The 11929-nt window shown below is 56.6% G+C and overlaps 1 protein-coding gene and 1 non-coding gene across 2 annotated transcripts in view; both read right to left on the minus strand.

Annotated features, from left to right (window-relative positions):
- Window positions 1–10007, minus strand: part of CRTC1 (CREB regulated transcription coactivator 1) — a 29054-nt gene extending 19047 nt beyond the window's left edge. The window contains exons 1-6 of the mRNA XM_028495155.2: window positions 9993–10007; window positions 9815–9931; window positions 6838–6975; window positions 5732–5793; window positions 3653–3747; window positions 1487–1572 (exon numbers count right to left, since the gene is read on the minus strand). Coding sequence (XP_028350956.1) covers window positions 1487–1572; window positions 3653–3747; window positions 5732–5793; window positions 6838–6975; window positions 9815–9931; window positions 9993–10007 — 513 coding nt within the window. The remainder of the gene's footprint in view (window positions 1–1486; window positions 1573–3652; window positions 3748–5731; window positions 5794–6837; window positions 6976–9814; window positions 9932–9992) is intronic.
- LOC112067662 (U6 spliceosomal RNA) lies at window positions 1032–1138 on the minus strand. Its single transcript, XR_002893399.1, has one exon. It is a non-coding gene; the product is annotated as a U6 spliceosomal RNA (small nuclear RNA).
- Window positions 10008–11929: the final 1922 nt, after the last annotated feature.

The following is an 11929-nucleotide window of genomic DNA, read 5'->3' on the forward strand; positions in this document are numbered from 1 at the left end:
GAACCCGCGTCCCCTGCATCGGCAGGCGGACTCTCAACCACTGCGCCACCAGGGAAGCCCCCACATACCAGTTTCATCACAAGTCTCTCATGCCTTTAAAATTCCTTCAAAGATCCCAACTCATACACACAGAGCTTTCCACACGAGGGACTGAGAACAATTTCCTTATAAATCCCCTACTGTCGAACATTCAGGTTGTTTCCTGTTGATTTCAAACGTTCTGAACACATGCCTTTGAGGAACATAGTGCTGTTTGCTGGTTCATCATCTCCCTCCGAGTTCCTGACAAGGATGAGCAATTCGCGTTGCTGCCCCTTCACTGCAACTTGACCAGCAATGGGTTTCAATTTTTTTTTAAAAAAACATTCAAAATCGCTTTAGTGTTAAATGCATTTTTGTTCTATTCAAATTAGTTGAAATCCGTATTCATGGCATGAATTCTATCTTATCACTAGACATTTTTGTAGGTTGAACTTGAGAAATCTGTTTTCTGGACCTGGAAATAACACAGAAATCCCAATTCAATTGGGAATTCCAATCAGACTCTACTCTAATAAAAGCTGCAATTATTGTGCAAGTGAATGGAAGTTTATGTTTAAGAATGACGACAGGGAATTCCCCGGAGGTCCAGCGGTTAGGATTCCGTGCTTCTACTGCAGGGGACACAATTTCAATCCCTGGTTGGGGAACTAAGATCCCGTGTGCTGTGCGGTGCAACAGAAAAAAAAAAAAAAAAAAAAAAAAAAAGAATGACGATAAACGATGATAATTACCCAATACTGTGGGTTAGTAGAACGATCACAGGCTAAAAATAGGAGGTATACGTTCTAAACCCTAAGTATCTTCACAGCCTTGGGCAAATCACTTAACTTCCCCGGCTTCAATTTCTTTCTTTCTTTTTTCATTGAGGTATAACTGGCATATAATATTATACTAGTTTCAGGTGTACAACATAATAATCCGATATTTGTATATACTGCAGTGATCACCACAATAAGTCTAGTTAATAGTTAACATCCATCACTACACATAAAAATATGGAATACTGTGTGAATCTGCACATCATCTTTGTACAGGGGCCATGTTAATCTTCCCTGCACTGTTCCAATTTTAGTACACATGCTGCCAAAGGGAACATAGATTTTAATTCTTTACATGGTTTTCACCAGTGTAATTAGTATTCAAGGCTTATGCGACTGGTCAAAACTGAATGAGGTTTAGGCAATTCCCTGGTGGTCCAGTGGTTAGGACTCCGAGCACTCACTGCCAAGGGCCCAGGTTCAATCCCCGGCTGGGGAACTAAGATCCCGCATGCTGTGCAGCACAGCCAAAAACAAAAAAAAATTGAATGAGGTTCACACTTCAGGGAAGGCGACGCTCCCCCAATGTGCTATTCCACCATCTTCACGTGGGTTGTGCTAAAAAAAAAAAAAAAAAAAAAAGATCAAGAAGGAAAACCACTTCCGAAAACCCTTAGGGCTCTTACCTTCTTGGTGTCCCATGCTTGCTTGGAAAGGTTCTTGTCCATCTCTGATGTGGTCTCCTCCATTCCAGGGACCGTTAATAGTAAGACTAGGGTGGGGTGGGGTTGGAGAAGAAGGAGAAGCAGAAAAGGAATCTTTGCAGCTGTGTGGTGGCACCAGGAGGGCACCTCCCTGACATAGAGTCACGACCGTGACATGAATGTAATTGCCCCAACAGTAACTTCTGGGGATTGTACTAAAGTAAAAAAGAGTTTGGTTAAAAAAAAAAAAAAAAAAAAAGAAAGAAAGAAAAAGAAAAGTTAAAAAAAAAAAGTCAGAGAACCTGTGACTTAAAAAGAAATGAAAATGAAAGCTCTGGAGCTAAGGACGTGTGTCGACTCTGCCTCTCACAGGACCCACTCAGGCCTCGGGCTGCAGAGAGCAGCCAAGAATCTCTCCCCATCTCCCATGACTGGTCGCCTCACCCAGTGCACCCCACCTACAGCCCTGTGGACACCTGCCTCCGCCTCTGGGCTGTCAGCACCCAGAGGCCGGGACCCTCCTGGGCTTTTGGCACCAAGCCACGTAGCTCAACGTAGTCTGAGGTCGATCCAACCATGGTAGCTACGGCTCCGTGAGTTAGCTGCAATGCCAACCAGTCCCAGAGGAGGAACGGAGGAGAGAGAAGGTCTGAGGGACTGGATGGGCATCGTTCAAGGCCCTGGAACCAGCTGTGCCTGAAGGCCCCTTTCCTTAAAACTTTCAGTTAAGGTGACATTAAACACTTTATGAGATCCAATTTCTTGATGCCTGTTGGAGGTTCAGTTTTTCACCTGCAATAGCACCACTACGAACATAGTTAGAAGGAGGAGGTTAATTCCTCCTTCTAGAAACCTGGACTGGGGGATGGGAGAACAGCCAGGCTAACACCAGACTTCGTTACTGCCTGGGCCCCTCCTCGAGAAACAGGGAGAGGTGATGTGTCCCACCCCTCCCACCCCCCACCCCCGCCAAGGCCAACTGGACTCTGAGCTGCCAGGGGTCCTTCCACGGTCACAAAGAGTCCCTGGGGAGGGCGAAGCCCACTCACCCACCCCCAAAGCCCCAAGTTCCTGGAGGACCTCCCTCAGGATAAACAGCGCCCTCTGAATTGCCCCCAGCGTCAGGAACAGGAGGGAAGTGCCAGGTCCATTCTCGTCACCCCTAGGCATTTGGAATCCTCGCTTTTATTACGGAGACATTCCCTTCTGCAATCTCGCGTTTGATGCCCAATGAGCTGGAAAGATCACATGAGGAGAGCCCCTGCCCACCAAGGGGTGAAGTTCTGGTTGACCATCCTTCTTCTATCAGCAAAATCTCCCTGGTATGTTTACATACTCGCACAGTGAAATGCTATCAAAAAAGTGGTAAACGTTTGGACCTGCAGTGTAAATGATTAACTGTCTGGTTTCAGTGTCTTGGAGCAGATCAGGCCCACATGGGTTTCTAGGGCTGGCCTCACAGCGTCACACTCCCCTCTCTGGGTGACACTGCCCCAGTTTTTAAGATGCCATGTACCTTCCTGGAAGGTCCCAGGGATGCTGCCTCCATACCTGGCTCCAAGGAGGAACTGAGGCCTGGGCACAGATCTGCCCCAGCTGCAGGGGTGTGTGCATGACCCAGTTGGAAAGGAGGCTCTGGACAAGAGTTAGGGAACATTTAGGGTGGCTCTTTTCCACCCACTGTTGCCAGGACAGACCCTGTGGACCAAGAGGTTCTGAGCATCAGAGCCGGGAAATGATCCAGTGTGAAGCCCTGGATCAAATGGTACCTGAAGCTGAACATCTAGCTCCGACTGTTGGTCATGAGCTGATAAATGCCCCTTTTCCCCGAGCTTGCTGCTCCCAACATTTGAAAGAATCTGCAAGGCCCCCAGACTGCATGGCCATACCCTGAATCCATAATCAGAAGCCAATCTGAGTTTGCAGGGACTGTTTTCTCTGCCTAGAAAACTCCTACACACTCCTCAAAATCCAACTCAAACAGCGCCATCTCAAAGTTTCCCTGAACCCCTCCCCTTGTCCCACAGCACCTGCTGAGTCTTCCTTCTCAGGTCTGTCCACCTACATATTTGTGACCTCTGGGAGAATAGCGGTCACCCACTGGACTTGCCTGACCCCAGGAAAGACACCCATGGGCCCTGTTGATACCTTTTTTCTGGTGCGCGTCCTGGGACCCACCCGTAAAAGGCTCTGGCTGGGTGGGCGTCATTGTGCTCTGGTGCAGGGCAGAGTCAGAATTGGTCCTGGGGAGAGGAGAGAGACAGTGAGCCTTGGCCCCAAAGAGGACGAAGGGACAGTCCTGGCCCCACTCTATCTGGGACCCACCCGATGGAACAGGGTGGCAGTCATGGGTCATTTTTGTGAGCTGCATACCTGAGCAAAAACCCTGAAGAACCACAACAGTGATTGTGGTTTTCATCTGCAAAGGCTGCAGCAGAGCCATCCCTTCGTTCCTAACTAGCCCCTGCCCATCCCTGCTCCTTCGATGGCCTTCGCGGTTTTAGGGAAAAGGTAGTGCTTTCCTGTTGAAACCCTGAAGAGAGAGGGCCTGACAGTCCCACAGTGGCCCAGCCTCGGGAGTATGAACCCATCATGGAGTCCCCTACTGGTGACCAATGGCCAAGGGGGGGTCTTGCTCCAACCAACCCAGTGCTCCCAGGAGTCTGGGAGAGGCTCCACTCTCTGCCCCAGTAACACAATCTGCCCCCAGCTGCAGGTGCCTGGAGGGAGGGTCCCCAGAAAAACCCCTCAGCTGCCTAGGAAACCAGGGGCAGCCACGGGGAGCTGGGCAGACACGCAAAGGGCAGGTCCAGCTGCACAGCCTATTTGGGGAAAGAGCCACACACCCCCAGCGGGGATGTCCCGGACACTGAGAGTGACGTGGAGGAAACTTGGTTCAAGGACAACAGCAGGTTACGGAGGACCGGGCTGTCTCTGACACTGGGGCCAGCTGAGCTGTGAGGAGCCAGGGGGATCCTGGCTCCCCACCAGCTCTCTGCCCCTGAGCAAGTGTTCTGACCTCTCTGCGCACTTTCTTATGCCTAAAATGGGGAGGATAACAGCACCAACTCCACAGAGCTCTGCGCGTCTTACATCAGTTAACGTATGTGATGGTTGAAATAAGACCTGGCATATGAACACGTGCTCGATGGGCATTTAATTACGATTGATTGATTGATTGATTGATTGATGGCTGCATTGGGTCTTCGTTGTTGGGTCTTAGTTGCTGCGTGCAGGCTTTCTCTAGTTGCAGCGAGCGGGGGCTACTCTTCATTGCGGTGCGTGGGCTTCTCACTGCGGTGGCTTCTCTTGTTGCAGAGCTTGGGCTCTAGGCACACGGGCTTCAGTAGTTGTGGCATGCAGGCTCAGTAGCTGTGACTGACGGGCTCTAGAGCGCAGGCTCAATAGTTGTGGCTCGCGGGCTTAGATGCTCCGCGGCACGTGGGATCTCCCCGGACCAGGGATCAAACCCGTGTCCCCTGCGTTGGCAGACAGATTCTCAACCACTGCGCCACCAGGGAAGTCCCTAATTACGGAAGTCCCTAATTGAATGATATATTTTGTGCTGTGTTTTTTTTTTAACAGCTTGCTTACTTTGGGTCTTAGTTTACTGAAATAACCTACATATGTTTTTTTGTGTTATGTGTGCTAAAATAAATATAAAATTTACCTTTTTAACCATTTTTAAGTATACACTTCTTTGTCATTAAGTACATTCACAATGGTGTGCAACCATCACCTGTGTTATTGTAGGTATTTATATTAACTATATTATTATTGTTATCTTAGATCTTCCTAGATGATGGCTTTATGGACTTTTTTTTTCATCTTCTAGATGCATTTATGTATTTTCCTAATCTTTTAGTAATAAATATACAAACTTTTCCAAACAAATTTTCTATGGCTTTTCAGGAATGTGGGAAATAATCATAATAGAGCATTAAATAAAGCAAGTGACAACACTGAATATTCACTACAATCCCAACTTTGTTTAAAAAAGAAAAGGAAAAAAAAGTCATAAATAGAGGGGAAAAAAAAAATCCCTGGAAGACCCCAAAACTGTGACCTCATTGTTTACAGGGATAGAGCTGATTTCTAGAAACTTCTGGATGCTTCTAAATTTTGTCATTTTTAAGTGACTGCGTATTGGTTTTCCAAGCACGGCCACGATGAAAGTATAGTTTTGTTTCCAATGAGAGGGCTGGGGGTTGGCTCTGGGTCACTGACCTTCTCCAGCTGGTGTCCGCAGGTGGCGAGAGGTACACGGTGCCATATGGGCAGCTGTCCGCGTGAGTATGAGTTAAGGGGATGGTGCTGTCGGCTGAGGCCCTACCCTGAGCCCCAAGAACCCTGCGCTGGCCAGCCCGAGTAGCCAGGCTGCTGGGAGCCGGCAAACAGCTGGGGCCTCGGGGCGGGGGCCTTTCCTGCCTGGCTGCGAGCAGCCCCCAGGGTGCAGCCCCATCCACCTAGCACTCAGCACTCACCCCCTGCAAGCACACGTGCAGGCTGCACCCCTTCCAAGAGGGGCCTCAGCCATGAAACGGGGGCCCGTAGGGGGGGCTGCAGGGAGTCTAGTTCAGCTGACCCCGGTCTTGACTCTTAACTTTGGGCTGACGGGGTGACTCCCAGGGCCCGAGGGCTTGGTCTGGCGCCCAGTTGCTCAGGCTCCCACAGCCCATGGAAACGAGAACCAGGAAAGAACAGGCTTCTCTGTTCTAGAGAGCCAGGGTTCCCAGGAGCAGCCACTCAGACCCTACTGGTGGGGGAGCCTGGCTGGTTAAGTACCAAGGGGCAGCCAAGTCAGTGGCGGGGGGGCATTCCTCACAACCTCTCTGCGTGGCAGAGGTGCAAAGGCAAATTTTTTGTCTTCAGATCAAGCCTCCCTCTGAGCTGTCTGTGTCTGGCTCAGATCCCCCTCGGCCCCACTGCCTTGGCTCCATATGGCCCCCAGAGGGGTCCACCACCATGGCCCTGACGTGTGGGTGCCCTGCTCACAGCCTTCCTGGGCCCCACTGCCCAGTCAGGCATCTGAGCGTACCCTCCCAACTCTCATCTCAGGCTGTGTGCTCCAGTGGCCTACTCTGTGTCACTGTTCCCTGTGCCCCCCTAGCCCCCGCCTGGCTAAAGGCTCCTCAGCTTGCACTGCCTCCTCCAGGAAGTCTTCCAGGGTTGCCATGCAATGGCACCGCCCCCCCCCCCCCCCACCTTGGTGGAGCCCAGTAGCCCTGGAGGACTGGAGCGGCCCTGATTCTATCACAGAGCTGGCAGCAGGCAGGTCCATCAGCTGGATGAAGTGGTCCCCGCCCTCCCCCCATCCTCTGGGAAAAGGATATCTGCCTTCCATGTTTGTCCACTGACAGGGGCCGGCGATGTGGGGAGCCAAGACGGCCACGCTCCCGGTACACTCTGTCCACTAGCCCATGGTGCCGGGTAGTTCGGCTGGTGTCCAGGCCTGAGGACTGGAAGGGTGTCTGGGCGTGGGGAGGGAGGAGAGGAAGAGACGGAAAAAAAAGAGAGAGGAACCCAAACCACAGTTACCAGCTGTGGTCCAAGATCTGACCCCAGCTCTGCCCCCAGGATCTGACCTCAGGGTCCCTCTACAACCCCCCTGCCCAGTTCTGGAGACACCCTTGGCTACTCCAGACAGGCTTCCTTTCCTCCTCGGCCCCTGCCCCCAGCCTCCGAGCACTGTAGGGGTGGCGGCGAGCTGGGGTTCCAGGTGCCGGGGCGGCAGGCGTGCAGTGCAGCTGGCATGCACGGGCCAGGCAGAGCGGCGCAAGCTCGGGGCCCGGAGCCGGCCAGGGTGCCAGGGGTGCAGACGGCCCGAGCACCCCCTCCCAGCCTCGCCAGGTGCAGACAGGCCTCCGCCCTCTCTCTCCGGGCCTGGCCGGCCTCCTCTCCCCACCTACGTCATCCCTGGAGGGGCCTGCCAAGAGACAGCCCCAGGGCTTCCAGCCCAGGACGTCAGGGGCCCACCTGGCCAAGTGCTGGCTCCCTGGAGGCTCCTCGTGGAGCCTGGGGCTGGTCCTGATTGAGACTCGGCCCCCACGCACTCTCCCCCACGGCCTTGTCCCAGCACCACCGGCAGCCGAGTGCAGGCACTTTCCGGAGCCCTGGCCCACAGCTTGGCCGGACGGGGCCCCCTTCCAGCACCTGGGGCTGGCATGAGGCCCCCGGTCACGCCCGGCTCCCGCTCCTGGCTCCATGCTCCTGAGGACCCCAGGAGCCTGCTCTCCGCCAGCCCTGGTGCCATGGGCCCCTCACCATCTGACTGCGGCGAGACTGGCAGCCTTAGCTAGCTCTGGATGCAGCTACCAGCCTCCTACCTGGCCATCTGGCCCTCGGGCCCTCTGTCTTCTCTGGGCAGCCAGGCAAAAAGCAATTTCCTCCGGAAGACTGCCACTGGCTGGCTCACTGCTCTTCTCCACCTGTCCGAAAACCTCGGCTAGCATTCAGGGCTGACTGCTCTCCCTGGTGTCCGGGACCCCTGGCGTCCGGGGACCCCATCTTTCTCTGACCCAGCAAGGACGCTGCCAGCTTGGGTCTTTCTGTGCTTCTGCCTCCAAAAGGCTGTGGGCCCGGGAGGTGGCAGTGACCGAGGGAGGGTAGGAACCTCACTGTCCAGGCACAGACACCAGAGGACAGGGGCCGTTCATCTCCTCCCAGAGATGCCTGGAAGCCCAGAGGGGAAACCAAGGCGGCTGAAGCAGAGCCAGAGGCACAGAGAAGCTCGGGCCCAGCCACAGCCCAGCTCGCCAGGCCGAGTTAGGATCCGCGCACACGCGTGTGTGCATGTGTCACAGGAACGAACCATGCAGCGTTGGCACGCATGCTAGGATCCCCCGGGGAAGGGGTCTCTCGACGCAACCATATGCACTTCCCCAGACAAGGGGGTGCAGAGCGAATCTGCTTCCGTTTGGCAGACGGGACACCTCCCGCTGGGCCACGGGGGCGGCCGCACAGGAATACCCAGCGCCCGCACACGTGCTGGGGATGCCGAGGCCTCAGCCCAGGGGCTCATTTACCAGAGAGACAGGAGCCGCTGCCAGAGCCTCCCCCAGATATCCGCTGGGCTGAAAATGCAAAGAACCAAGACTTTGAGACACTCCTGCCTCGCCTGGCCCCCCGGTGGGAAGCCCAACAGGCCCCCATGCACCCTCGGCCCTCGGGGGCTCTACAGTGGCCTCAGGCAGGGCCAAGCTTGGGGATGCCCAGAGAGACACAGTCCTTGATGGAGGAGGGGATGGGGAAACAGAGGAAGAGGGGAGCCAGGGAGGAGAGGAGAAAACCCAAACTAGAAAGGGCCCTGACAAAGAGGCGAGGCTTTTGGAGCACGTCAAGATCAGCGTGACAGCCCCATGCCATCTATCTGCTCTGATGTGGAGGCCATCCGAGGAGGGCCGTGCTCCAAGAGGCCCTGGGGATTCAGAGCTGAGCCAGCCGGACCCCAAGCCAGCCTGCGGGACCCTGGGCTGGTGCCCTGCCACATCCCAGCAGCAGTGTGGGAGGAGTACAAGCTGGGGAATGACTGCGGGGTGGGTGGGGACTGAGCTCCCCGTGGGACCGACCCAGCTCCACCTGGCCTGTCAACATGCTAACGGACGTGGCTGTTTCTGGGGCTCTGTCCCAGCAACGGGACAAGTACGTGGTTGTTCGGTGGACCTGTCCCTGCAGAGTCCAGACATCGTGCTGGAGAGGGCGGGGGGGGCCCAGCTATCGGCCCAGCTCCTGGGCCCACCGTGCCCCCACTTTCCTCCACCTGCAGACCAGGGTCGAGGGACATGGCCTTGGAGAAGAGGCCGGCCCTGCACTGGGCAGGCGGCGTACCTTATCTGTTCTTATTTATGATAAGGACGTGCGCGGCAGCTATGCGGCCTGCGGGAGCCGTGCTGTGTGGGTCTCTGCCAGAAAACGTTTGCAGACAAGTGGGGTCAGGCTGAGGGGCCTCCTTCTGAGAATTGCTGGGCTTGCGGATTAGTGAAGCGGGACGGAGCCAAGCCCCAGAGGCCCTGAGCGGTTCCCGCTGCCGCACAGCCGGCCAACAGGTGTAGCGGCTGCCGAAACACTCACAGCCAGACCTCGGCCTCGCTGCGGGCTCTGCTGACAGGGGATGGGCAGGGGGGATCCGGGTGAGGCCTGGCCAGGCCATCCCAGGGGAAGGAGTAGGCGGGGGCCAGGTGGGTGGCGGCAATTGTCTGGTGACCCCAGCTGTTCACAGGCTGTCATGCACGCTCTCTTGCTCTGTGGCCAGGGCCCAGACTGCAACACACTCCAGGTGGGAGGTGGTGGGGGAGAGGAATGGGGGCTCACCTGGAAGGGCAGATCCACGGTGCCGCTCCCAATCTGGTTCACGTTGGGCAGGGACCCGCCATAGTACTGGCCACGGCTTGGGCCCAGCTGCAGGTACTGGGACTTTTGGAGCTGGAGCTGCAAGAGAGACACCGACAGCTATAGCGTGGGGGAGTGGGGGGGTGGTTCCTGAGCACACCCTGCGGAGCGCCATTCCCGAGGGCCCCAAGTAGTGGAGTCAGTGGCACCAGGCACGGAGGGTGTGGCACCCCCATGACTCAGATTCTCAAAGGAGCCATGAGTCTCTCCACCAAAACCAGCAGAATCAGAGATCCGAGACGCCCAGGTGGCCCTGCCCAGGCAGGGAAACTCGCCCTGGGGGTGCTGCCTCCAAGAACTTGAGGGGGCGTCGCCAGCTGATTCAGACAATTTGTGAATAAGCAAGAGTATCAAGTGGACCTGGAGCCTGGAGCCTGTGCAGGAGGCCCCTCGCCCCCCCGGGGGAACCATTCCTTATCACGCCAAAGGCCGCGTTCCTGGGGTGCGGGCCAGAGGCTGCGAATTTACGCCCGGACACAGGAGAAATTGTCTTTCCACTGGCCTGAATCAGAGAGGCCAGCTCAGAAGTGCAGTGCTGGCTTTCAAAGTGCAGCATGTACAATCCCTCTGACAGCACACACAGGGCGAGAGGGTCTGCCAGACCCCGCCTGAGTTCTAAGGAGTCCTGCCCAAGCCCCCAGGCTCCTTGTTCTTTCTGCCTGTCCCGCCAGCCTCACGCATTACAGAGCCTTGTCTGGGGTGGCTGCATCCCTGCACGGTCCCCTGACTATCACTCGCGTGGGGATCCGTCCCGCTGGGCCAGGCCTCAGAACCAGGAGTCCGGGGCTCCCTGACCAGCCACGGCTGCCTTGGAGCGGGGCTGGGACCTGGCCTTTCCTCGCTGGAGCATCGATTCCCCTTTGCCAGGAATAGCAGATGCTCGTGACCTGGTTGACACCACCGTTCTTATCACGCCAAAGGCCGCGTTCCTGGGGTGCGGGCCAGAGGCTGCGAATTTACGCCCGGACACAGGAGAAATTGTCTTTCCACTGGCCTGAATCAGAGAGGCCAGCTCAGAAGTGCAGTGCTGGCTTTCAAAGTGCAGCATGTACAATCCCTCTGACAGCACACACAGGGCGAGAGGGTCTGCCAGACCCCGCCTGAGTTCTAAGGAGTCCTGCCCAAGCCCCCAGGCTCCTTGTTCTTTCTGCCTGTCCCGCCAGCCTCACGCATTACAGAGCCTTGTCTGGGGTGGCTGCATCCCTGCACGGTCCCCTGACTATCACTCGCGTGGGGATCCGTCCCGCTGGGCCAGGCCTCAGAACCAGGAGTCCGGGGCTCCCTGACCAGCCACGGCTGCCTTGGAGCGGGGCTGGGACCTGGCCTTTCCTCGCTGGAGCATCGATTCCCCTTTGCCAGGAATAGCAGATGCTCGTGACCTGGTTGACACCACCGGTGGCCCTAGGCCCTCAGCCAGGTCCCCAAAGCCCATCAGTCTGCCCTGGCTGGGATGCAGGTGCTGTGACAGAGGGGTGGCAGCTGGGCACCCGGGGAGGGGCGGGTGTCTGCTCCAGCCGGCTGGGGTGGTTGCTAGGGTCGACGCTGTGTACACAACAAGGCCGCTTCACGTTCCCTCACAAAGAGCTCCTGGCAGTGCTCCGTTTGCTGTCCGCCCACACCGCCCCGCTCTCCCACGCCAGTCCCTGCTTCCTGGGGGGCCTCCAACACCGGAGGGGGAAGTGAAGCTCGGGAACTGGCTGCTCGCCCGGCCGAGCACCTCACCCAGGTAAACAGCTGTTTCCTGAGAGCCGCAGTGGAGCCGGGAGGGAGATTGACCTTGCTCTGCTCCTCCGCGGGTGGTTCTCAGGCATCTGTAGGGTCCGGCCCAGGCTCTGTTTCCAATGGCTGGAGACGCTCACCGTGAACACCCCACTGTGTCCCTCCCTGCGGTTGCACGAGATGAAACAGGCCAGCCCCCGGTCAGGAGGGAGGGGGAGGCCAAGCAGGATGGGCGATGGGCACGGGTTACCTTGGACCCGAGACCCGCCCCCCCCCCCCCCCCCCCCCCCCCCCCCCCCCCCCCCCTGGGCCCGGGGC

The sequence above is a fragment of the Physeter macrocephalus genome, chromosome 2, assembly GCF_002837175.3.
Source record: "Physeter macrocephalus isolate SW-GA chromosome 2, ASM283717v5, whole genome shotgun sequence".
In the NCBI taxonomy this organism is placed as follows: Eukaryota; Metazoa; Chordata; class Mammalia; order Artiodactyla; family Physeteridae; genus Physeter; species Physeter macrocephalus.